Genomic DNA, 27,980 nt, shown 5'->3' with positions numbered 1-27,980 from the left:
TGCCCTGCCCTGCCCTGCCCATCCACGGGCCGTCGCGCCGTGCTTTTCCCGCCGCTGCCGCTTCGCTCGCTGTGTCGGAGGCTGTTCTCCGCTTCTGCTCTCCCCAGTCCTGTTGTCGCTGCTGTGCTTTGCCAGGCCGCGACAGCCGCGGTTTGAAGCCTAACCCCCTCTCCGCCTTGTCCCTCGCCTCGGCCCCGGTTTGCCCCGTTAGATCGGGAAACGTGGCGACTGGGTGTTTAAATAAACGGGCTTCCTCGCGTATTTTTAATGGGGTTTGTGTCTCGTTATAAAGCCCCCGAGCCCGGTTACTCTTCACACCGAGGCTGAGAGCAGGTTTGGAAGCGAAGCTGGGCGGCTGGATTTCCCAGCGGCAGCTGGGCGGTGAAGGCTGGCCCTACATACAGGTTTCGCAGGCAGGTGTCAGCTTTCCCTGTTTCGGTGTACCTGCTGCCCTTGAAGTTCTGACCCACTTCAGCGCCGGTGACAGGACGTTACAGAAAAGACACGTTAAAATGTTTTGTTCGTGATACCGATTCAGTACGTCCTAAAGCAATTTGTATCGATGCTGCATTAGCTGTAATATGTTAAACTTGCTGATGCGAAAGCCGAGCAGCCGTGTAACGTGTACTTGTGGAGAGCCTTTAAAGGCTGCTGCAATGAGGCGTGTTGCTGGCGAAGTAACTGAAATTACCTTGTTCCGATGGGAAATTAGCTTCTGAAATGTGAGAGTTCTTTTCTAATCCTAAACAGAGACATTTATTATTAGTAGTATACTTATTATTTTGGGTTTGTGCTATAGTTACAGCCCTAAAAATTGATGAAAATTACTAGGGAGAGCCAGTATCTCTTTTTTCCTCTTCCTCTTTCTCCTCCCTATGGTCTTATTCTGAAGCTGGTTTGAGTACTGTGTAACCAGAATTCCCTCACTGGGGAATTCTCTTGTAACGTAAATTACTTGCACTCATACACTGTTTGTTTCTCTGTTGGTTCTCTCCAAAAATAGGGGAGTATTTGCCTTATATATGCAGGTGCTCTAGAGCTCTCCTGGGAGCTGTGGGAAGTGTTGCTGGAGAGGCAAAATGATAATGCCAGTAATACCATTTTTGCTTCGAGGTGAGCAGATTCAAAAGTGAAGAAAAGATGAGAATAAAGCATGAAGGGATGGACAGCAAGTAGCAAGATGCAAGAAAACTGTTGTAGCTACTGACACCATTGTTAATTTAATAAGTGAACAGTAATTGAAAGGTCGCTTTCACAGTGTTTGGCATCCTCCTCAGATTTTTTTGTACTGTGGGGGTGATGCTATATTTCTTATTGCCAGTATCCCCCAGAAAGGATAAGTAGTAGATGATTCCAGTAGAACAGGGTTCCATTTTTGCTTGCCTGCTGTTGTTCTATAGCGTTGCCCTGTAGGAAGAAGAAAAATTGTTTTCTGCCTGACAGAATAACAATTTCAAAATAATTTTCTGTGTGTTTTTGTGTTCACACTCTTAACATTTTAGCAGATACAGAGAAACAGAATAATGAGGCACCTAATATTTTGTACCAATCCTTAATCTATAACATTTCCTGTTTGTCACATCAGTGACATGGCTTTCCATTAGGTATAGGTTGGCCACATTAGGGGAAGAAGTGGGTTTTGTATCCACCTTACTTGGGTATAATGTATATATTAAATGATGGGTGAATGTGAAGTCTGATTTGCTGAAGTACAAATAGTTTTTATTCATTATTTTTCTGTTTGGCCCAGCGTAATTCTTCTGACTCTTTGTCTGTTACCATGCAGTCCAGTTTGCTGGTATCATATTACTCTTCTCTGGACACAGAGGTGCTTACTGATTGCTTTGTTGGTGGTTTAGGTGTTGTGGGTTTTCCCCAAGGTCTTTCACTTGGGCTGGGAAGCCTCTGGGGAAACTGCCTCCTTTCTCCTCTTTCTTAGTTTCCGCTCTTGCTCCCCCACTAGCATGCAGCTGGAAGGGAAGGTTTTAAGCGAGGGTGTGAAAAGACCCGGGGTAGGGAAGTGGGAATGTGAAAACAATAACCAAATATCGTTGAAGTGCTGAGATAATGAGCAGCCAAAACAATTTTACTAACTAAAAGCAGAACTGGTGTTATACATAGAAGCCACGTAATTGAGCTGCCTATTTTAATCTATGACTAGTAAATCAGAGTTGTGAGGTTTTATCTGCACTTCCACATTTGGTATGCAATTTTCTTGTAACATTAATGCAAACACGAAATTAAAATCCTCATTTTATACCTTCTTGAGCAGTTTGATCCATTTCATCAGTCCCTGCTTGTGCTTTTCCCAAGCTTAGTCGTTAATATTTATTTTCCAAGTGTGTTTCTGGTGATACAAAATTTACTGAAGTTGTTTTGAAAGAGGTGGCCTTAGAGATCTGTGGCCATGTGTGTTTCATTTGGTTCATTATGTTTGGGCTTTTTTTTTTTTTTCATTTGGAGCTAGCAATAGGAGAACAGTAGGGTTGTCAGCAGTGTACATAAAAGGAAATTTTTGCAGGTCTGATACCTTGAAATATTCATAATATGAGTGTCTAGAATTCACTACTAGTTTAATACCATTGCTCAAAGTAAGGTGGTGTTTTGCACTCAGTTTTGCAGACCATTGGGCTTAAAGCAGTCACAAGAGATTTAGTTGTTCTTCCTAATCGTTAAAGCATTTATAATATTCCCTTTTTTGTACAACTAATTTAATAGTAAAGTATGACATTGTATTGATTTTCAGATAAGTGTATACGGAGCGCAGGTGTCATCAGAAGCTTGCAGAGAGCTGGGATTCTCCAGTAACTTGCTATGCAGTTCTTGCAACCTTCTTGGACAGTTCAATCTGAATCAGTTGGATCCATTTTGCAGGCAGTGCTGCCAAGAAGAAGCTCAGTTGGAAACCAGAAAGGTGGGTTTTGGACCAAGTCCTTTGTACAATAATTTAACACGTTATGTTTATGAAATGCTTAACTTTAAAAATATATGAGAATGTGGTTTATAATCTCAAGAGGAGAATGCAGTGTTTCCTGGTAGTCTAATGTACACAGGGTATAGACTTGCATATGTGCCATACTGCTCTGAAATAACGTCCCTGTGTAAGCAGAGGATCCTTTGGTTCTGTGACAGCCCTTCTCTACTGTGAAGTGACTGATGGGAACTATGTCCAGCTTCTTTAAATCGAAAGAAGTGTGGAAGTTGAAGAGGGCAAAAAAACAGGACGAGGAGAGCGGTGTTGTTGGGCGCAGCTACCGCGTGGCCACTGACCCACAGTGCAGTACCCAGGGGAGCTCCGCTCCCTCCTGAGGGACAAGAGGCTGGTGCAGCCGGCGGGTCTGTCCTGGAGTGGCAGGACCATGACAGAAGCAGGACTGCTCAGCTCCCTGCTGCAGCAGCGGGAGCAGCGAGGCTCTAACCGCTACAAGTACGAGTGATGATCTTCCTCAGAGCCCATGCTGTGCTTCAGTCAGTTAGGCTAAGGCAAAACCTTTCCTTTATCTGAAGTAATACCTGTCTTGCTTGAGGTACAACAGCAAGGAAGAATTCCTAGAGTCATGAAAAGAAGACGTGCTTTCAAATACATTGTAGTTTACGACTACCCTAGAATACATTGAAGAACAGTCGACTGTCAGGAAAGCAGAGATTTCAAGGAGAAGAGATGCTGAAATTATATTTGATGGCTAGGAGCAAGCTAATTAATTAACAACACGATATTAAGGACAAAATCTGACACGTTTCTCCTGTCAATTAAGTTCAGCATAATATTTTAAAAAATCTGCCTGGAATTTTTAACAAAATCACTGATTACACTATTAGGTATAATATATTAAATATCAAGAAACAAGTGCTTGAGATTTGCAGAGAGTTTATAATTAATAGTTCCTTAATATTGAGAGACTACTAAGGTAAGAGGTAAGACTGTAAATTGCACTCTTTCATATATTGACAAAAGAATGCTTGTAGCAATATTTCAGTACAATCATTATGGGACTTGATATTTAGGACTTTTTCTTTGCTAGATATATGAATCTTGTAAATTAAAGTTTGTCTCTAGAAAATGGAAAAATCTGTCTTTGCCAATTTATCAGTAATATACTCAGGGATGTAAGTTTGTGTTCTAAACAATGCATTAATAAAAGTTGGATCGAACAACAAAATTTAAATCGATGGATATTTTACTAATTATCCTGAATCAGACCTAGATCTCACCAGGTGGATAATTGCAATTCTTGTGTAAACACTAATAAAATGCCATTCTGTGGTCAGGGCTTTACATTGTAAGTATTTTTAGTCTTAAAACATTTTCTATTGTAGTCATGCCGAATGGAGTAGAATAAAAAGCATAGGACTGGGTGGGGTCTGAAGGTCATTCAGTCCCTTCACAGTGAACCAGATTTGTTGTATACTCCTTGCAACTAAGAGATTATAAATTATAAGTTGTTTTTTTAAATCTGTTTGTGTTCGTTTACCCAATTTAATTTTCTGCTTGTGCTTTGTAGTAGGTGTGAACAATTTGTAGCTATAGCACAATTCAATGTACATCTTGATCATAATTTTCTCTTTTCTTCTGTGACATTTTGGAAAAAAATTAATACAAGTTATACTTGAGATTTGGAGCTAGCATGTTAAGTATCAGCTTGAGTTATAGGAATGATTATGATACTATTTTCATGCTTTTTCATGGCCAGCTTTGAATGCAGGCTTTCCATACTCTGTGTGTGAATAGAAATATTGCATTGCTCTAACATGATGGTTATATGGTTGAGTGCTAGATTACAGCATCATTTCTAATATTCTTTTTAATGAAGTTTTAGAAGGTGATTTTTTTTTTTTTATACCATACCACTGCTTAGAAATGTATATTCTGGATTTGTTAATATTTTTGAATTTTTTTTTTTTTTTTTTTTAACTCGTAGCCAGTGGAAAATCAGTGTTGGGAGAACTGGCCACAGATATTATCCTAACAAACTGTATTCAGAATCATCACATTGTGGATTGACTTGTTTTAACATAGTGCTGGTTGTAATAAGTGTCTGTAACTGAGTTTACGATTTTATTCTTACATGAAAATTAACAAGCTAATTTATTTCAGCTTCTCACTAAAGTAGTATTTTCATGATACATGTATAGAATAGAAAAACTGAATGCCACCTTTTGCTTTATTTTTTCATTCTGCCTAATGTTTTCAGATTATAATAGCAATCTTTCAAATGAAAATTTGATAGTTGAGAGTGAATGGATGTTAAAAATCTTAAAAGCTGTTTTCCTACCCTCTTGCTTGAAGAATTTTTTTAAATCTTGCTCTAAAACCTGCATCTGGATGCAAGATGTCTGACTTGCTGATTAGCAATGTTATGTGTTACTGAGTTCTAGAGCAGAGGTGCTCTGGGTTTTGCTAATTCTGTGACTACATGCCTGACCATCATCCTCAAAGTAGATGAGTATGTTTTTCTGAACCATGGTTCTAGTATATGACCTAGCTTGTTCATTTTGTGAGCAGATATTTGTTCCCACCATGCGGCACTGCACGTTTGTGGTCTGTGCTATAGACTTGTAAACTACAAGAATTCCAAGGCAGGCTTCCGGATTTTAAGTAAATTCGTCTTAGACATATTTGGCAAGTTTTGGAAATAGAGAAAGCAAGAGATAGTTTATTGCATGAATTGTGCCTGAGTTTTAGAGAATTTTTACATATCCTTGTTACTTTTCAGAAATGAGCTGTGAAATATGCCCAGTTCTAAAAATACTTTGTGCTGAACAGCATCACTGCAACTTCAAATGAGATGTTTACAGATATCAAGTGTTTCATATCCTTGGAAGATGTTTATTAATTCTGGTCTTGTTACTGGTCCAATATTCTGTGAATTGACATTGTGGAAAATAGCTGTGAGGTGCTCCTTCTGCTCAGTATTTGTCTTGCTCTTAACTTCTGCTGACACCTGTCCAGTGAGATATTTTAATTACTCCATATTGGTACTGTGGGTAAAATGGAAAAAAAAATCGTATTGGCTTTCTTACTAATTCGGAAGCTAGCTTAAACAGTATTGCTTTAGACAGCTGCAAGTTTTAAGATTCAGTCTGTCAGATGCAGAGTGCTGCTGGTGTGTAAAACATAGAAGGATGAAATGGAGGTGAAGCTAACTGTGCGTGAAATTGTAGTAGCAGGAGAGATTGTCCATATTTTGCAGTAGCTGAAAATAGCCACACTCCATCTGCAGCTTCACTTATGCTGTGTGATCATTTCAGGCATAGCTATAAGCATATTCCATTAATTGTGTATTGTAGTCTTAGATTTATATCAGCAAAATATGTGTGTCAAAAGCCAAACTGATTTTAAGAATCAGCTCTGACGAAATTTGTGATAGATTAAATTTTACAATTGCACTCTGCAGGATTGCTGCAACCCTTAAAAGTCATCAGTATTTCTAAATGTCGTTTTGAAATATGTTTTGCTCACTAAGATGTGTTGAACTTCAACATTTTAAATTTCTGCTGTCAAGTGTTTGTCATTTTGTAATGTTATGGAGTTCAGTGAATTGGATAACATGACATCAGCTGTAAGCAAAAGCTGGCCAGAAAATTTGACATATGAAAATGGACCATTTAGGTGATAAGTTGTCAGATTAAATATTGCATGTGTCTATCGTACACTATTTCTAATGTAAAACAAAGCAAATATAATGATACAAAAGTCTTTATGCATACTTTTAAAGTTATGTAGAGATGGACAACTGCTCAACTCAATTTTAAGCAAAACCGTCTAAAATCCTGAGATTTCTTAGCAACTTTCTTGTGTATGTACTCAAGGTTGTCAAAACGCGATAAGCCGTCAAAGCACGGTTTAATAATTCATTGGAGTATCTGGCTTCTGCATTACTAAGATAATGAGAAATTTGGGATTATTTTTCACTGGATTTGTACCAGATGTAACAATATAAGCAACTGAAATATTTCAGAAACTTGACGTGGATTATTGTGCTGTGAGAGAGGAGGTTTCCAACTTGACATTCTTCCTGCACCAGTTAATTAAAAAGTTTCCTTTCATTTTGACATTAAAGGATTATGGAATACCAACCTGAAGTAAACGTGAGCAGCTTAAACTTTGGCTATTTTTCAAAAAATCTTAAAGCTCTTCTTACGGTTACTTTACATTCAGATCCTCATTCTACATCCTACCTGAACCTAAAATAATTTTCAGTACTTATAACTGCTGTTTGAAAGGTAATGCAAGCATATGGACATAACTCCATTAGCTGGAGATAAGCAGAATGGGTGAGATTTAGAAAACTGTGGTATTTGGTAACCTTTAGTCAATATTGTGTTTTCTGAACATTTTGAAAAATGTTGAAAACCGAGAACCGACTGGAGAGAAAATCCAAAGAATGTGTCCTAAAACACTCTGGAAAGTGGGGAGAAAAGCCAAACCTCAGCAGAGGAATCTTTCCTACAGTCATATTAGGGATTTTCACTGGCCAGCCAGGTATGCGTGTCTTCGTTACAGCGAGATGGATCAGAACGCGTGGCGCAGACCTGTGCCCTGCTTGTCGTGTTGGGACTGGTGCTGTACTTAACTTTGACATTTCTGTGGGAAGATGATATCATGTTTTCACTGCATCACACTGAGGTTCTTTTCCTCCCAGGTCCTCAAAACTGTGGGAAGTCATTTTAAGGGGAAGTCATTTTAAGGCATGAATGATTCAGCCTGTTTCAACACTGCAAACCACAAGACTTCTAGTTTGTTGACAGTGAAGCCTAGGCTCTGACCCCTTCTTCCACGGCAGCCACCTGCTTCTGCACAGTTTCAGACAAATGATGAGAGGTTTTTATGGGTGAAAAATACAGAGTTGAGGGATGGTACACAAAAGAAGAGTGACTTACACCTATTTAGCCCTTAATGTAATAAACAGCTGCAAATATCCAGCCCGGTCTAATCTGAAGAAAAAATGGCTCTTAATTTCACTAAAAGTTTGTGCCTATACAAATTCAGTTTTTCTGTAGTCTACCTTATCTGTCACTCACAACTAAATTGTCACTCAGGCCTTTAAACGTTGTAGGGAAGGAGACACACAAATATGCAGGAACTGTTGCTCAGAACAGGTTATTTTAATTCTAATGGGTAATACTTATAGTCTCCTTATGATGTAGTTTGACCATAACTCAAAACCAGTTCTTTGAGTGGAGTTAGCGTTACCCCCCTCCACGAAATTAAATAAGTATTTAGTGGAATATTAGTAATAAACATGTCCACTGTAATTATGACTGTGTGCCACTTTTAATTAAAAAAATAAATTGCTATCTCTCTAAAAACTCCACATGCACTGTTCTGAATTATGAGGTGGGATAAGGTGACATTCTTGTTCAGACATACTTTTTAAAACTCAAAGTAGCTTACAAAACTCACAGTAATTACTGAAATTAGACTAACCTGAAATGCTTTTAATGCTTTAGGCTACTCCTGTGTGACCCAATTTAGTTTCATTTTGCAGGTTTGTTTTTTTTTTTTTTCTTTTCCTTTCACTAATTAAAGTGCCACACTCAAAAATTACTGTTGGCTGCCTGGTTGTTCTGCCAGAGGCTCTTGATATGAATAGTTCCAATGAAGCAGTCTCATCTCTTGGTTTTTAATGCAGGTAAAAATAGAGAACTACTTAGAAGTCATTGACATCTCAGTGGTGTAACATAAGTCATACCAATACTTGTATAAAAGAATTAGAATTCTAGTTTACTTGTAGCCATTTCTCAAAACCTAAAGCTTTTTTTGTCTTTTGATGTGTTCTGTAAAATCCTTTGTCAGCTTTGTAAAAAGTCAAATTGTGCTTTTACATAGCTGTATTCCTTATTTCTAACATGCTACATAAGAATTATTCATGTTCATTATTTTTACCAAGTATGGCTTTTAAAAACAGCATAATTCAGTGACAACATATTTTATTTAACACTCAAGTAAATAATCAGAACGCTGTAATTAAAGCTAATATGTCAAATGATCCCCCTTCAAAGTTTGCTTTTAACTAAAAGCGTTCCAGAGGAATATTTTTATGGGGAATATTGATAGGAAAGTTGGGGAATTGAGATGATTGTGTTCTCTTTAGTTGGGAAAGTCTCTTATCAGAGTACTGCCACTTCCAAATATTATGCACAGCCATTCTTTGTGCTAACAAAGTGCTGAAGTGGATGTCCTTCTCAAGAACTTTACCATGTACACTCTTTTCCTTCCTTCTGTATGTGATGTTATCAGCAGGGAGAATTAACGTTGACAAAGATTAGTGTCCCAGATAAGGAAGGTGTAGCTATCTAGTCAATGCCTAAGACAGAAATTTACCATCTTTTGTTTGGATCAGATTCACCAAAGGTTCATCTGTCAGATAAACTAAGATAAAAATCATTATCTGACTGTAGCAGAGCAGACCTTACCTGTGGAAGACCTCTTGCTGGTCTTAGCACTGAAAAAAGAAAGGTTAAGGAAATTATAAATGTGCATTTGCTAAATATGAGGTAAAGTTGTTGCTGCGCCTCTGTGCTGGCTAATGGACTAAGTTTAGCTGATTAAGTCTGACCTTCATTCTGGATAAAATACTGGCATTTGACTCTACATTTGTCAAAACAACTTCCAAAAGTACAAGCCCCCAAATTAAATGTGTAAACTCAAATAATTAGTTGATGGGTTCTGTTTGCAGTGTTTTCTTTGCAACTCTTTTGACATTTCTTCTGTAATAAAAGTACAGGTTCTGAGGTTCTGCTTCTAGAGGTAAGGAGGTGGCTAGATAGCAAAGGTAATTGGACGATATGTGGCAAAACTGGAACTCAGACTCTTGACTTTGTTTCTGCCTTTTCTTTTGTAATTGTGTCCACTAGGTCCAAGGGCTAGCCTGTACATAGGAGCCCTTTTTCTGTTGCTGTCCTCTGTTCTACTCTGCCCCCGCCCCCACCCCCACTGGGATACAGGGGGCATTCACATCCCCTAACCAATGCTGCAGCTCCAGGGGTCTACAGCTGACGGTCGCTGAGCATCTGAGTTTTCTCTCTCACCCGTGTGCCATATCTTTTGGTCACATGACCTTACACCAAATTATTTGAGAGAGCAGAGTTAACAAAAAAAAAAATCTGCCAGGAGGGGAAGTTGTTTTGAAGCTTTTTGGTGGCTGTTGGATTTAAAAAGAAAAAATATTTACATAATACTGCAAAGAAGAGATTGTTTCACGCTAAAGCTAAAACACTTAGATGGGTGACACAAACATTTTACATACGCACTGACGAAAAAGTTGACTTTCCTGCTCAAAAGTCCTGAAGATCTCCAAGGATACAGATTCTACAACCTTTACAAGTAAATTATTTCAGTGTTTAAACATCCATATTGTGACTTTTTTTCAGCCTTACATTCAGTTGTAGTTTCCTTCCCTGCAGATGAATGAGAGCTTAGATGCTGCTTCAGCTTTCTTCAGAGGAATTTGCCTGTAACACATAGCACAGGCATAACACTAATTCAGATAACTGTTTTTTGACTGTTTGACTCTTTGTTTCCAAACTCTTTATTTAGAGTCCGACATCTCCCTTCACAGGATAATGAGTTATGAATGGGAGCAGTTTCTGTGTGGCTAAATTTACTGATGACATCAGGTCTGAAAGATGTGTGTGTATAGCAATGACTTTATTGGCTTTCTGTGTTTAGAACAGTAATTCATAATGTTCCTGGCAGTGGGGCTTTCTGACTGCTCTCTGTTGACCCACAGATTCTTGCTCATTTTCTGTCTCCAGGGAAGACTAGAGTGATTTTGAAAACTCCTATACTCCTATCCATACGAATACCCTGCATTCTCTCCCCCGCAGAAGGGAAAGTGTTTTATAGTTGATATGTCAATTTGTGTCTGTTTATTTTAACTAATCTAGTTTCCTAGTAAAAGTAACAAGTGAGTTGGTAGTCTTAAGTGTTTAGGAAAGAGCAGAGGAAACTTGTACCAAAAGCTCTTTTCTTTGTGACTTTGTTTCTCAGAAGAACAAATATTAATTATTAATTCATTGTTTTGCTTACAAGGTGAATGGGACACACGAAAAATTAACTTGCATGCCTTTCAAAAAAGAGATCGTGCACCCTATCTTAAAACAATCTCAGTCTGCACATACCAAGCAGCTTTGGCCAGTAGTACTTTCCTGGCTTTGAGGTAAAATGATATTACAAGTTGATAGGGGATGAGGAGCTTTCTTTAGCAGATCTTCTCATACAGTAATATTAAGTCAAAATTACTGTGAATTTCATAAAAAAAAAAATTGTTTGCATTGGAAAGAAATTAGTTGTTGGTAATTATTTAGTGGAAGATTGTCTTATACCTGAGGTGAGTGAAAATTCCAGAGTTTTAGCAGTAGTCATAAGCTGTGTTTTACTGCTTGTTCTCAGAGCTTAACTTCTTTTTAAACTGTTTGATATTAGGAGAGGAAAATACGCAGCTATGGGAGGGAATCGGGATAACCTGAGATAGCTGCTCATCATTGTGTGCCTTTATCTTAACAGCCTGTTCCATTGCATGTGTGAAGACGTGATGGGACCTTTTTTTTTTTTCATCTTGTTGCACACAGCTGTACAAATCCAGTTCGAGTGACTTTGTCACCTCTGCAGGGTCAAGTCTAGTCAGTAGTGAGAAGAAACTAGTGTGCAAAGTATAGGTGCTGTAGAAGTAAAATTAGAGATAATTTATCTTCCCTTACAAAACTATTTTTGTCCTCTTTGCTCTAACACCATTTTATTATGATCAAGGAGAAACCTCTGTGAAGTACCATTTCTTTCAATTTGGTTTGATCTGAATTCCTATTTGGTTTTAAACATTAGCAGCTTCATAGCAGGATTCAGGAATGTGATTTTTCTTTTGGAGTTTTCACCATGAACAATTGTGATAGCAATAGTGTGTCTGTTTATAAATAAAGCTGGAATTTGGTCTTGCAGAAATTACTTAAATTCCTTTCCCAATAACAGGTGAAGTGTTTTTTCAATTGAGGTTCCTTGTTTTTAGTTGCTGGAACAATTATTTTTACAATACATATTTTTATCTAACGCTGTTCTTGTGTAAACGGTGACTTATTCTGTTATAATGATCACTCTTAAATCATTGAAGCAGACATGACTGATAGTGTGGTTTTCCTCCTCTCAGTTGTGAAGAGCCATCTTCACTACATCAGCATGAACTATTACAACACATTCTGGTGCTTACAAAGTATTTTGAATTAAATTAAATTTAATTCAAGTTGATGCTTTGTAAAAGATGAGGGAAAAGTTCAGATTTTGTCACAATGTCCTCAGAAATCATACTGTGACAATGTTTTAAACAAAGCTATTTTTATAGATGCAGACATGAATCAGCCTGGAAATCATAACAGCACTTGTTTTAGATGTTAAAATGGACACTAATAATAGTTTAGAGAGTCTCTATTTCATTCCATTTCAAAGTACTAAACTCACTTTCATGAGCGCTAAAACAAGTGAAGCATTATTTTAATGAACTATCTTATGAGTTAAGCATTGTGTGATGAACTGACTCGTCATGTTTGTATGCCTCCACACTGGGTGATACATGTCATTCTTAGTAATACTTGAACACAGTAAATGCCTTGACAGGGAGGTTTGGAGGGCATCTGCTCTGGACGTGATGAGATGGTAGATATTAACAAGTATGCTTTTGTTCTGGACCAAGTGATGGAAATAAACCTGTGTTTCTTGCAAAAGACACCTTTGTCTGGAGTTATAAATGAAACCAATTGATTTTTCTTTTTTCTTGTCCAGCCATCTAGAGAGCAGCTGTTTGTCACAACATGAATCTGAACTTTTTTTTTACCAGCACAGTTAGATGTCAATTACAGCAGAGTTATAAGTTCAAAATATAGACATCAATGATTGAGCTGTTTTCTTTGTTAAACTTTACTTCCATTGGATATCAGCTAGGAGTTACAAACTGGAAGTGGTTTGTAATTACAAGATGTCTTACATAGTTTAGATTCCTACAGGGATCTTGTTCCATAGAAATCCTTGTTTGAAAGGAAGAAATAAATTTGCAGTAATAAGGATTGAAAAATACTCATTTTATCATTGTCCTAAATTTCAGTGTACTTACTTCTTTATACACATACATAAAATAATCAGTTAATAAATAGGCTTTTTCTATCTAGTTCCTGTCTACTTCTTTATACTAACTGCTTGAAAGAAAAAATGCAGATAACTGTCAATATCAGAAAAAAACAGTATAAATGTTTAGTGCATTAGAGAGTGTACAAGCGAGTATCTAAATCTAGGATTGCTGATATAATTTTTGAATGTTTTTTAAAGAATAATGAATAGAGACAAGGCAAGTGAAGCTTATAATCTCACTATTCCATGTTTCTCTCATCTCTAATTATTTTGTGTTTTAAGTCCAGAGGAATGTTAGTTATGCAAGCTAGTATCTGAGCTGTTTATCAGTGCCTTTTTAAACTAAAACCTTTATTTGAGCAGTGAAAAAAAGCTTTTTAAAAATCTGGTATTTTTGATCTCTCAATTATTGTTTGATAGCAGTTCTGGTGGGTTTTAACAGTTAAATACTAGTTTTTATCTTTAATGTCTGGTTGAAAATGTAAATGTAGTTAAGCAAATTTTTGAGATGCTGTTCTGAACAGATAATGCAGTGTAACATTTTTAGTTCTGTTCCTGTGGAAATGATGACTACTGATGAGTTCACATCAGGAAAGAAGTTGTAATTTCCCTGCAAATGATTACAGTGTTTCTTATGTTCTAATTCATAGTATTTAGGCAAGCACTAAGTTGAAACTGAATTCATAATATTCATAATCTGAAATGAAGATGTGTTCCTGTCTGTCCATTATGGCTACGTAGATAGGTGACAAAGGGCTAATAAAATTCTTTGAGATTTCTTTCATACTGTGTGTGGTTTGCTTTTATGACACATCAGTCTTTTTTCAGAGGGGTTAGTACTCGTCGTATTTCATAGTGAAAGTTTATTTTTAATTATGTGTATTTGTATTTCACTTAAAATATGAACTGTGAATTTACTTCATTGCAGTAAGGTTTTATTTTTCCATGTCCTGATTTGCGCACTTGTTATTTTCATATTGATAATTTGCAAAACAATAATTTGTTATTTTCCTAACAAACACGGTCTAAAAGAAAATGAAAGCAGAGGTTGTTTATAGAGGATAATAAATTGAATTAAAATTTTTTAATAGAAGCTCATTCTGTCAGCTTCTCAATAAGCAGTGGACTTTCACAGCTAGAAGGATGCGATTTGGTATACAGTATTGACAACTGTGTTTAAAAGGAAAATGCCTAAGTACAGTATGAAGTTCTGCTTTAGTAGCCAAAAATCTGTTGTTAATTTATATTTAAGATTCAGCAAACTATAGAATCAATTGCATGTTGCCAAAAAAGCTACAAAAAGTTTAAAAACATGACAGTATACAAGATCAAGTTGGCTTTTTCTCAGTTTAGACACTACATAAGATTAAAATTAACTTATACTTTGCTTTAAGAACGTTGAATCTGAGTACCTTGCATAGCTGACAAAGTGATTGACATCTTAAGTGCAAGCATCGGGGTTAGCGCAGCCAGCTAAGGCCAATTATTGTGATCTGTACTCTTTCTGCAATCACAGCAAACTACAATAAACCCCCAATGGTTAGCAGAACTGAGAAGTCAGGGGAGGGACTATTCACAAGGGTTTGTAGTGACAGGATGAGGGGTAATGGGTTTAAGCTAGAAAAGGGTTTAAGCTAGAAAAGGGTAGATTCAGGTTAGACGCTAGGAAAAAGTTCTTCAGTATGTGGGCGGTAGACCACTGGAACAGGATGCCCAGACAAGTGGTGGAGGCCCCATCCCTTCAAGATCAGGCTGGATAAAGCCTTGCGTAGTTTGATCTAGCTGGAGATGTCCGGGCTTAGGGCAGGGGAGTTGGACTAAATGACCTTTGGAGGTCCCTTCCAGCCCAGACATTCTATGATTCTAAGTCTGAAGTCATTGCCTTATCTTTATTATAAACAGTATTTCACTGCCCCAGCTGGGTTTAAAATGGAAACAAACATTTCACTTAATGAGGCTTTCTTAACATCTTTGGGGAGGAAGAAATAAAGTTTTCCTACTACTAATCTATAATTCCCATTGAAACATGTCCAATTGCATTAAAAAAAAATAATGAAGCTTTGCTTTCATGATCGTCTTCCTGTTTTTACATTTTTAATATAATGAATGACAGTGATCGTGTATCCCAAGTGAACAGTCAGTTGTTGCATAAGGTCTGGAATTGTGGTTCTATTTAGTATCTTATTTGTGTGTAGTCACCGTCAACACAATAGCGTATTGTCTCCTCAAACAAAAATAGTTCAGCAAATAACACACCGTAAGTAAACTAGTAATTTAGGGGGGGTTATGCCATTAACAGCTTCTGTTTATTATTACAGCTTTATGCAGGAGCTGTCCTAGAGGTATGCGGATGAAAATTGGGGAGGTTCCCTCAAGTCCAGGGTAAGTAAAGCCACTATATTGGTCTTTCAAATCAGAAATGCTGTCACAGCTGAATGACAAAACGTGCTTTAAGTACTACCAGAACTACTCATAAATTTTGTATATTGTATCAGGAAAGTTGCGTTGACCTGAGGCTCATGGAACTGCTTTCCAGTAACTTGATAGGTGAAATTATATTGCACAGTTATGGAACTACTTTCTTTTCACAGATTCTGCAGTATAATTGCTTTTTCAGTGGATAAAGACAGTCAGATAAAGTGACTGGGATACAGTAGTGTAAGAGGAAACTTGGTACCATCAGTGTGTGGTGGGAGAAAGCTGCAGGAGATATCTCTATGAGAAATTTCAAACTGGAATTCTATTATAATAGGGGGAAGAGCTTATGTGGTAGCAGTACTTTCTGGGGTTTGGTTTTGGTTTCTGTAATGAAGATCCTACTACTGTACTTTGGACACAGTTGGACATAAAGAAGAAAGACTAATCTAGCTTTAGACAGCAAACAGCACAAATAGCACATCTCAATCTATCATGGCCAGTATTAGTATCTCCCTGTCTGAAGGGTGACTGACAAACAAGTTAAAAAAAAAAAAAAAAAAAAAAAAAAGCAGGTTACAATTACGAGAAGTTATGCTGCCCTCTCCTGCCACCTCTATCCACACACAGTTCAATTAATTGACTGCAAGACCAGATCAAAGCTATTTTCTCTTTTTACACTGTTTAAAATGAAAAACCAAGAGTTGTTTAAATGACTTGTCGTACTTCAGAGGAGTGAGGAGATAATTTTGTTAGCATGGGAGTCCATGTTATCTCCATGACCATTCCAATTTAGCAAACATAAAACCATTCACAGCTGTTGTTGCCCATTCACTCAGCTTTTTTTATAGTTGTGGCAGTTAAATGCGCATTTGGGTTATAGGTTTAAAACAAAAAGTCAACCTGTTAGCCTGACTCCAGCCTGCATCATGTCCTCAGTTATCTTCATGTGTAGATCCTAAAAGGGAATGGTCCTCAATTTCTTCTGTGTGCACACCATGACACAAAGGCTTACAAGATACGAGGAAAAATATCAAAAATTTTGAAGCTGTTGGTTTTTTTTGTTTTTCCCTTTCAATCCCTGATTATCTAAACATGCTCAAAGATTTACATTCCATTAATCACATAGCTTGCTTTTTAAAATGACTTATTAAATTTCAGTGTTTTTTCAGTAGATTCTCTGTTTTGACTACCAGTTCTTCTTCGGTAGACTTAGAAGAAAAAAAAGACTGACTAATGCACTTGAAGATCTCCTTTGCCTTTTCATCATTCTGCAGTTATCTTAACCATATTTACTGCCAGTGTATCAGAACAGGTTGGGAAATGGGATAAATTTTAAGACCATATTTAAACATTTTTAAAAGCAGTAGAATATATTCTTCCAGCTGGTGTTTGTCCTCACATTAACATTAATCTCAGAATAGTTTTACTTAGATTTTCCCTTTGATTTTAACTTCTACCAGAAACAGTGTTTAATGTCTCCATCTGAAGACATCGACATTCATTAGGTGTTTTTATTTCAACTTTTCACTCAGATAGATGTTTGCTACAGAAGTTAGGTTGCCTGAAGGTCATGCTGCTGCTTTTGAAGCATTGTCTTTGTAGGCTTCACTGAGCTGTGTCGCCTGTAATTGACAATGCCTCGTTGAAAATAACGCTTGATTCCTTTCCTATAGCTTCTGTGAGGATTTTGTTGGGGTTTGGGTTGTTTGGGGTTTTTTTGTTGTGTTGTTTGTTTGTTTTTTTTTCCAGAATATACACAAAATAGCACCACTAATTGCAGGATTGTGTATGTATTAGAATTACATGGATTAGTATACGTTACTTCTGTACCTGACTGTGAAGTTTTCACCTTTAAGTAAAAATTCATCTCTCTAAATTGTTTTGTCACTTGGCTTACTTCCACAGACTTGGACTTTGTCATGGACTGCTGGGTTATATTTTATTTGACCAAAGGATGAACAGTGGATTTTTTATAGTGAGATTCACATTTTTTAAAAAGTTAAGGATTAAAATACGTTGAATTAATAAAGATTTGTAAAAATTACACAGTAAGTAAGGTAGGCTAGTTGGAAAAACCCATGTGTTACTTGCGGATACTAAATATAATATTCTATGATCCTTCTGTACCAAAACTGCTATAAAAATTACTGTTTATATAATTTTAAACTATAGATAGTTGCTGAATACACCTATGTTCCTGAAACATGAGAATCATTACATACAGAATATATTTGTAGACACTGGGAAAGCAAAGAAGTGGCAAGTGATGAAAAAAATCTAGTCCTCTGCAAGGTTATCTCAATCTTAAACTGAATGTTATTCTTTGTAGTATCATAACAAACTACTCAATGCTCTTGTGAACATAGCCAAGGATGTCTATTGCCATTTTCAAATGCGGCTTCTTGTGCTAAGTCAGGTAATAAACAAGATCTCTCTAAGTCTTTTTAGGTTCAGTAATGAAATATTTTTGGTGCTGTTTCCCTTAAAAATAAATCACTCCGTTACAGAAGCTGTACTATAAAATTAATTCCTATATTACATATAGTTTGAAATTGTTCTGTATAAAACTGTTGTTAAATATTTATCATTTAAAAGCACTCCAACTAGAACACTGAAAGTAAGTGACAGGATTCATAGATGAAGCCATCTATTATTATACCAGGTAACACAGAAAATGTGACAGGTTTTGGCTGACATCCATAAAACTAAGGCTCTAAAATAGAATAAGAAATTAGCTGGTTCAGTGATTATCTAGCATATTTATTTTAAGTTGACTTTTCAGTGGTGGCAGTGCTCTGTTCATGATGAGATAGGAGATCATAGTATCTAAACTAGATTCTTTACAGTTTGTTTAACAACAACTGAATTAGACGGTGTTTTTTCATTAAATTTTTCTATCCTATTTCTCTGCACTCTTTTTGTTCATCAGTAGAATAACTCTCACCTCTCCCTTTGTGACTTCTCTTAGTTAAGAAATGGACATGCTCCCAGCGTATCTGTTAGAGAAACAAGGTTCTTAATCTTTGAACTTCTGCAGTATGCGGCTATAAGCACTCAGTTATACTGCTCAAGTTCAGCAAGTGTGAGGGGAATTGTTTTAGGTACAAAAATGTAATTTGTAATGGGATTTTATTTTTAGGTAAGATCACTTATTTCCTGGTTACTCTAATCTGTAACTCTTTACTAGTGAAAGAAAGAAGTTGTATTAACCTTAAATTTTGCATTGGTAGAGATGTTGGTAAAACTCTTGCTAAGAAATGTAGGATACTGTAGTAGGAGACATGAATCATTTTATCATAATCTCTTGTGAATAGATGATATGTAACCTAAAAGAGTACTTCTTTTCAGATTTAGAAATGTCTCTTGCCTTACTGCTTCTGCAAAGTACCCTGTCTTTTGCTGTTTTGTAAAGTTTATTCTTCAGGCTTGAGGAGAGCTCTGTCTTGGATTTACCTTTGAAAGCTTGGTATAAAATCATGGACAGCTGCATTGTAGTTTGATTAATAGGCTACAAATATTAGTTTTTGATGTGCCATATGAATTCTTAAATTTCAATTCTTATCTCAAACTGGGGTCCCCAAAAGGTAAAGAGCTATAGCCATTAAAAAAGTAAACAAGTGCTTGGATGCCTGCTGTAGCTCTGTCTTTTTGATAGGCTCTCATGGTATCTTTTGAAGTACATTCGTGCAGTCTTCAAAACTGCAGAGCATGTATTTGTCCCCAGACCAAATTATTAAAGAGTCTGAGGAAAGAAATTCATGCTTTTGGGTTGCCCATATTCCCAGTGATATAGATAGTCACATTTTTAGCAAATATTGTCAGTTTTCTTAGCAATGCTTAGGTATTTGTGACAGAATTAATTGCTGGGGTTTCCTGTCTTCATCAGATATCACTCTGCTGTTGTCCCCTTTGTATTGGTTGCTTTTCTTTTCCCTAGGTCTGACACTTGATTACTGGCAATGCCTAAATAAAAACCTTTTTAAAATTATTTGAGTTCATTTCAAAATAGTCAAGTCTGTGGTATGGTCAAGTCCTTTTTAGTGTACAAATCTGTGACATTCTGCACAATCTTCTTTCTAGTAATTTTTTGGTTTTTACTTTCAAACTGCTTCTGTCTAGTAATTCAGGACCAGTTACGCAAACTCCCCTTTATTTTATTGATTTATGCTAAGTAATTTTACATTTGCTTTCTGTTCATTGAAATTAAGTCAGAACAACTATTTACAGATAATCTTAGACATATTTTAATCATCCTCTTGTGTGGCACAAAGTACCATGCTAATGTTTGATAAAATGTCTTTTGAAATACAGTAATAACTCATCTGCTTCCTATTGCTAATTCAATGTGTGAAACATTCAAATGCATCACAAAAAGACTTTAAATATTACTCTAAAAATAGATCATCCTTTATACTACTTTTGAAACATTCCTCCTTACTGATGAATGATGACTGAAACATTCCTTTCTGTTGTTGATCTTGGAGCACTGAATTCTGGTTGCACAATGGTGTATCATGGAGGGACAGCCACCTTCATCAAAAAAATAGGCTGCTGCTTTTCATTGCACAGTCAGCATTTTGAATGAGACTGTAATGTGTATCTGTACACAGCATCAAGAGATTAGAAGAAGCTAAAGGGTTCAGTTTACTGGAAAAATAACATTAACCGAGAAAGGTAGGTCCTGTTTAAAAAGTTGAGTGTATCCACATGGGCATATGTTCATCCTCAAAAGTGTTAAAACAGAAAGCAATGGAATAAATCTAAACTCAAAGTGCAGCTTTGTAAATAACAAGTGGACTTTTCCGTTACTGGCAGATACTTAATCATATTAGATTCTTGCTAGAAGACATGCTGTAGCTTACCAAGACGAAAAATTGTGCAGTAAAAGTTTATTGCTGACCTTGTGCTGAAGATCTGACTAGTTCTGACATGTGCTTTTCTGCCATTAAAATCTGAAACTGAGATAATAGAGACAGTAAGGGGTTTTTTATTTCCTCCAGGCCGTTGTGATTTGAGGCCACTATAGTCTTTCTGATGTGTGTAGAGACACACAAGGTTAAAAATGCTTGCCTGTGTGCATAGTTGTTTGAAAACTGTGTGATATTTTCCTGCCATTGTATACTTGCTCTCTTTCAAGAATTAAGAGATTAATTTTTTTTTCCCTCAACATCATTTTGCATTTTTTCAGTTAAAGATTAAGCAAGAGATCCTTGCTCCTAGAACAGGAATCTAAATAATGTGAATATTCCTGAATGTAGATATCCTTGATAGTATGGATCATGCCTTTAATAAATAACAGTAGGGTAGTCAACTGTGTTTACAAGGGAGTTATGCCTAAAACGTGGATCTGCAACTTGACACAGAGATGTGTGGCATCACGTCCATTTTTGGTCAGGAATAGACAGCACAAGCGTGTGCACGTGCATACGCGGGCTTGCTGCTTGGGCCTGAGTGATTCTCAGATTCCTTGGGAATCTCCACTTAGGACTCTAGGCTTTAATTCCAACAGACTAGTGTACACAACAGTTTTCTCAAAACAAAGAGGTGTTATACATCAAAACAAAATGACATTATAATAGTAGCAGTGATTTTCTCTTTTCTGTTGTGTTCCTATGCAAAGGCTGCCCTTAGGTCTTTAAAAGCATTGTTCAGTATTTCCTCTCTTTGCAGAACAGTTTGGTGCTGGGCAGGCTTTACAATGCCCATACGCTCCTGATTCTCCTCCAGCCTTTTAGTGCTCTGGAGGCTCACCTCGGGATTGCCTCCCAGCAGCAGGCCTCTGCTTTGGTATCGCACATATTTTATAAAAGCATAAGCTGCAGTGATTTTCTTAACATTATGTGAAAGGACAGTTGCAAAGCTGGCAGTAGAATGGCTCTGACTTATAGTCTGGTGTTTAATTCACTGGAACATAGTGTCATGGCACCAAGCTCAGAGTTCATCTTATGGAAGTCAAAGTGGAAAATGCCTTCCCTGCTCACCCGTGGGTGGATCATTGTATCGGGTCTGGCTGAGCTAATTTTCCCATTGCAGCCCTCCTGGTGCAGTGCTTTTGTGTTGGGCGCTGGAAGGGCGCCGATAACACCCATGTTGTCACTACCCCGGAGCAGTGCTCACACAGCACCAAGGCTCTTTCTGTAGTGGGGGCGGGAGCATGGGGGTAACATGACCAGGACAGCTGACCCGAACTGACCAAAAGGATATTCCAGACCATATGACGTCGGCTCAGCTGTAAAGCTACTTCAGAGGAGGAGGAGTGGGGGCTACTCTTTGTCCTCCAGAGCAACCACTACATGTTTTGGAGCCCTGCCTCCCAGGACGGGGCCAGACATCGCCTGCTGATGGGAAGTATAGAATAAGTCTTTGGGTTTTTTTCTCTTTGCTTCCACACACAACATTGCTTGCCTTTGCTATCCAATTAATCTGCCTTTGTTTTTACCCACAAGGGGTTTTGTCTCCATCTTATTTTCCTTTCCCCTTTTGCTCTGCAGAGGAGGGAGAGGAAAGGGGGAGAGTAATAGGGTGGCTTGGTGAGTATCTGGTACTCGGCCAGGGTTAATACCCACAATTACATAAATATTTGTTTTTCTGTAGTGTGTAATTTCTAAGCTGCTACAAGGAGACAAAAATGAGGAGATAGTTTGCTCTTCAGTATTAAACATCAAACTATTAAATAATGGTGTAGAAATGTGCAAGTAGCGTTTGGACATAGGGTCATCAACAATGTCGATGTCATGGTATAGAGGGGAGACTGTTGGGGCAGTGCTGAAGGTGGAGCATGTGCACCACATCACATGATAAGCAAGCAGCCATGTATTCCTATCAATTCCATTCAAAGGCTGTTGAATTTTTCAACTTAGGGCATGAGTTTGTGGAAAGAAAAAAAAAAGTGTTCGATGGGATAATCTGTCTTTAATGCATGGCAGTATATTAGTTTCTTACTTTAGCTTCCCAAATTAAGAATATACAAATTTAAGTTATTTGTACAGTGTTTTCCTTTGTTGCATTACTAATTCAAGTGACTAATGCAAGAAGTCGCTACGATCAGCATTAGAAATAAATATGCCATTAACAGAAACCAATTTTGTTCCATCTGTCTAAAATTTCAGCAAAAATGTTCTGCAGTGCTTCAGCTTTCAGAAGATTTAGACATTTGACATTGATACAACTGTGTAATAGCTACTTTTAAAGTGACAAAATGTAATACTGCCTGTAGAGCATTTCCTGCCTCTGCTTAATTCTGTTCCCATTTTATGCAAGCTTGTTCAGTCCAACACTGCAGCCGCAGAGCAGCCACTTCTGTCCATGTGAGCTTTCTTCTGTCACTCAAGTAACAAATCCTCACACCTGTTACAAGTTTAAAGGGTGGGAACCTGAGTTAACCCCCCAAAGGCTATTCTTTAATACAGTTGAGTTCCACAGTTCACATTTGCTTCTGACATTTCACCCACTTTACTATGCTGGCTTGCCATTTTTTTTTAAGTTTTCCAATTAAAGTCACCCACTGTACTGAGTGCTTCTTACTACCTCCTTGTCATATAAAGCCCTGGAGACTGATTACAGCTTTAGATTTGATAGAAAAAAATGGAGGGAAATTCCCCATTAAATAGCTCAACATGCTGTGGACTTTATAAAGAGTAATAAATCTCTTTGCCCTTTATTGCACGTTATTATTGATGCTAGCCAAGACAATTAGCCGGTCACAAGGACATAGGAAACACTGAAGCTGAAAGCTACGTCTTTGAGTTTAAATCAGAATGGAACTGTAGTATGAGAGCAAGTGCTGGTTATTTAGTGCTATTTGAAATTGTTGCACAAGTACAGCTTACAATATTATGTTAGTGTATAGTACCACAGAAAGAACAAACACAAATCTTATTTTCTTCTTCAGGGGTCTAGTGTATCTGGCAGCTCATTGGGCCATTGGTATTTTTCAAAGTTGTTTATACTGTGCAGTGGTTGGTGCAGCAGGCAGGGCGGATGATTTTGAGGTGTACTGGAGCACAGTGGAAGAGGGAAGAAAATAAATGCCACTCTGCATATACATACAGTGTTGAGGTAACTGTCTGCAGTAATATAAAGCTGGGTATAAAGAGGCCAGGGGACATCTCTACAATTACTGTGGAAAGCACGACACTTTGTGAGGCAGTATGTAACATCAGTCCTGTGGTTGCACTCGTTTCCCTGCACCAGCTGGATGCACTGAGGATGTGTGAGATACTCCTTGTTGTCTAACCTTGAAAAAGCAGCTTTAACATGCAGCTAGCACCTTTGTAAGACTCAGTCTGTACTGACGGGGTTCATCCTTGGGGAGATGCTACTGACATACTACAGGAGTGTCCTGAATCCACTTCAAGTCAGTAGAGATACTGAATTTAGCCTTTAGCATAACCTGAATGTAAAAGGGAGGACTGATGACTATGCTATTTTCTCAATAAATTCCAAATACTTCTGGAATTCAGAAATTCATTAAGGTAAAGTGTTTGGAAGTAGGAGATCACAGTCATGCTTTGTCCTGAAATAACTCATAGAGTTACTATTAATGCAAGGCCTGGGTTGTGCTGTAGGGATATGGTGACTGTGCTGCTGTCACTGCTTGCTGTTTGCTGTGACACGCACTTCAAGCGAAGAGCTGTTCAGTAGCAGCCCACCTCAGACCTGAACTTCTCTCCACATAGCTACCTGACAGGCCGTAGAGTCCATCTTAAAGCCAAGTGTCTTTAGGAGTGTCAAGAGAAGAGGCGATACCAGCTTCTCTTGTTTTCTGTTCTTGTTTTCTTGCTGGTTTTTGACATGTAATCTCAGAGAGATCTGCAAAACAGGATTGTCCATCTTGTTTGCAAGAAAAACATCTCTACCCACAGTTTCCTATGTGCCCTTTCACTGCTGCAGCTTGCGTGGAGTATGCTGATGTGTGTTGTATTTGGCCTCGCTCACACAGTTCCTCTTCAGCCAGATTTTGATCATTCTCATGGTTTTCCTCCTCCTATGTTTGCATATCACAACAGCATATGGGCCAGTCTGTTGAAGACTGTCAGTTGTACTTGCAGATAAACTGATTTAGACAGTTGCACTGAAGCTGGAGGAAAACTCAAGCAGATAGGAAGTTCGTTTGGAATACTAGCAAACAGGGTGCTCCTTAGGCATAATATGTTTAGTATTACTAATTTTATGAGGATATTCAAAATTTTCACATTAAAATATCTTCTAAGGCGTCATTGCAAATGAAATCATTCGGGGAATACTAGCTTAAATGTAAATCTACTTCATGTGAAGAACTTGATTATGTTTCTTTCTTTTCTCCAAACCATAGCTTTTGTCAGGAGTGATAAGCCAAAACTCTTCAGGGGACTGCAAATCAAGGTGAGTAGTAACCTAACTTGGTTATTTGGCATTTTAGGAAGAATTAAGCTTGGTGGAGAGAGTCCTGTGGATTGTTCCTTACTTGCTGATGAAGTAATCCTTTAGGAGAGGACATAAATTTGCATTGTCAGTATATATTTTTAGAAGTTCCTGCTACTACTATTAATTGGTTTATTGCTCAGCAACTGCATGGTACCAGTTCTTCGTTGTTGATAGGGTTTGTGGTTTTTTTTGGTTTTGTTGGTGGTGGTTGGTTGTTTGGTTTTAATCCAAGAAAAAATATACTGGAAACAATAATTAATGGCAGATAGCAAATGAATGTGAGGAATACTTGCATTCTGCCCTTTCTCTGTTGTTATATCTTGGACTTAAGCTTATTCTGCCATCGTTTCCTTTTCTGCTGTTCTGTTATCCCCTCATTTTCTGATGGAGCTGTCATTTCCATACATTCACTGATGCTTTCTCCTCCCTTTTAGAATTTCTTGCTTTGTTCTGTGATTCTGCTTTTCTTTAGAGTCTTCAAACATCCAGCTTTGCAAAAATGCATATACTGAATGGTGTTTCTTATGACTTGCACATATGCAAAGCTGCATAAGCTGCTGCACTGCCTTAAGCTCAAACAATTCTTTGATTTCAAGTTCTGGTGTAAGACTTCACCTTCTTCTAAAATCCTGCATGAACTTCCAGCATACTTCACAGAGACCCATCTTGATTCTCACATCTTGTGCTCCCATCTCTGTTCACTAAATGGCACCATCTGGAATCACTTCATAGCTATGCATGGCTGCAATAAGTGATTCGTCTTCTCAGCATCAGATTCTACCCAAAACGTATTTTCTCTGTCTCCTGCATTCATGTCTCTGTCCTTCCATTTCTTTCAAAGGCTTTCTCTCCTGCATGACTGACTGTTTCATTTTTACTTTAAACTTTGTAGCTGTATTGAACATCAAAGTGTTCTAGACTACAATTGGTACAAAGCACTATGAGAAAAAAAGTTTTAGTGCAAGTGGTTCTGTATTCATTTTACAAGATGTTTGGAAAATGGGTTAGAGATGCCACTAGCTTCATTAAGTAAAACCAACTAGGTTAGCTCAGTAGGGTAAAGTAAAGTACTCCTGGGGAAATCATTCCATAAACTTAAATGGTTAGAGCCTTCTAATACTGTTAAAAGCTTTTATTTGCTTTACATATTTTGTGACTCAGTGAGTCTTCAGAAGCATTAAAATATTATGTTACCAGCAAAGTCTGGTAGGCACAGATACAGCACAGCAGGAAAGAATGAGATTACATTAGAAATTGATAGTAGAACTTCAAGCTGTTCAAGTCAGTCACCAGAATTTTATAAAGGCTATTAATTATATGAGAAAAATCATTAATAAAAAAAACCAGCTTCAATGTAGAATGCCGTGTTTCAGAGCTAGGCTTATGGCATTCTTGCCCTACATATGCATTAGTAGACTAAGGAGAACAAGAAGCAGGTGTTTGTCACACACACACACACACACACCCCTGCATGGGACTGTTTCTCCACTTTCCCCTCTTTGACAATAAATGCCAGTCCAAAGTCTGAAGCTGCTTCCTACCTGTCTCATTTAAAAGAAGTAATTCTGTTCTGGATCTCATGATAAACATTTACTGCTCTTAGATTAACACAGTTTTATTTCTGGTGAAATGAGGCCTCTGTCCCTTAAGCTTCCTTTTCTCCCACCCCCATTCCTTAGGACTAGGCAAGAAAGCATCTAATCCAAAGCTTCAAGCACTGGCCAGCAGCTGCCAGTGGAGTGTGCAGCCCACAGCATCTCTCCATCTTTACAGCTTCAGTATGGTGCCTCCTCCATGTGAACACACATGCACACAGACTCCAGCATCTCCACACAAACATCTGCTTCTCCTTTGGATCCGCACTGTAGGTGAAAAAAGCTTGGAGGAGAGAAGGTATCAACACATGAGAAAACAAGCTGAAAGACAGATCTCATAATCTTAATCTGATTTCTATAGATCTGTTTTCTTCAAGAAAGTAGAATACATTGTTGTTAAACACTCTAATAATTAAATTCACAAAATGAGAACAAAATACATGGCACTGGAATATTTATAGCATTGAGCATTGTCAGGAACAACTAAGCTTGTCTGTTTAAGAATTCGAAGTTCTAAAAAGCAAAAGTTTAGGTTGATTTCTTAGCACAAATTGTATTGTTAAATTTGCCCAGAATACTCTGATTTATTTTAGTGCTCTGTTCTTAAGTATTCGTACTTCACGGTGACACTTTGGACTTTTTACTGTTCTTGCTTTGACATCTTTTTAACTGATTTAAATCTGTAGGCAGAGGGTAGCACTCATATGGAGATGGTCTGTACAGCCCAAGGTAACAGACTTCTGTTTTTCTGCAGTATGTGCGTGGTTCTGACCCTGTACTAAAGCTGCTGGATGACAGTGGGAACATTGCAGAAGAACTGAGCATCCTCAAGTGGAATACCGATAGTGTGGAAGAATTTCTCAGTGAAAAGTTAGAACGTCTATAAATCCTTGCTTTCAGTCCTCTTTCCTTTTCATGTTTTGTCATGGTAATCTTCTCAGATGAAGTGTGCTACAATTGCAAAAACATTCCAGCTTCTATAATAATTTTAAAATCTGTTGTGCTGTACTAAACATCTTGTAATTAGAAAGGAAAGCTTCAGCACACATCTGACAAGCTGACAAACAGCATAGCTTGTCTTAATATATTTCAACTCTTAGACATATCACTAACAAAATACTTTGTTTCAAAGTTATGAAAATATCAGTTTCTTGTAATTGGACTTTTTTAAACAAATTTTCTTAAAACAGAAGAGCTTCAAATAATTAAAATGATTACCATGCTTTTTGTTCTGCTGCTGTTCGTAAGAAAGTCAGAACCAAATGCGATGTACTGTCTCCCAAAGAAACTTCACTGCTTATGCCCTCTTCTTTTTTTGTATTTGAACTGTCCTTTTTATAGAAACATTGTTTATAGTGAGTAGTTCACAGGTTTTGAAGTTGATGGAGGAACTCATGCTCTGGCACTGTGAAACATATAGTAAGTACACTTCAGTGAAGACTACATAG

At 37.5% G+C, this 27,980-nt stretch overlaps 1 protein-coding gene across 1 annotated transcript; it reads left to right on the top strand.

Moving 5' to 3' along the window:
- Positions 1-292: 292 nt before the first annotated feature.
- LOC103778350 (15 kDa selenoprotein) lies at positions 293-27,980 on the top strand (the record flags this gene model as incomplete). The annotated part of the gene is given in 7 exon segments (XM_008945932.1): positions 293-404; positions 1,004-1,113; positions 1,940-2,012; positions 2,747-2,914; positions 15,433-15,496; positions 24,846-24,895; positions 27,287-27,980. Coding segments are annotated over 7 exon segments (709 nt in total), but the record flags the coding sequence as incomplete, so codon positions are not given.

This window comes from Merops nubicus, unplaced genomic scaffold, assembly GCF_000691845.1.
Source record: "Merops nubicus isolate BGI_N331 unplaced genomic scaffold, ASM69184v1 scaffold6388, whole genome shotgun sequence".
NCBI lineage: Eukaryota > Metazoa > Chordata > Aves > Coraciiformes > Meropidae > Merops > Merops nubicus.
The sequence above is the reverse complement of the archived record's forward strand: the minus strand, read 5'-3'. Positions and strand labels throughout refer to the sequence as shown.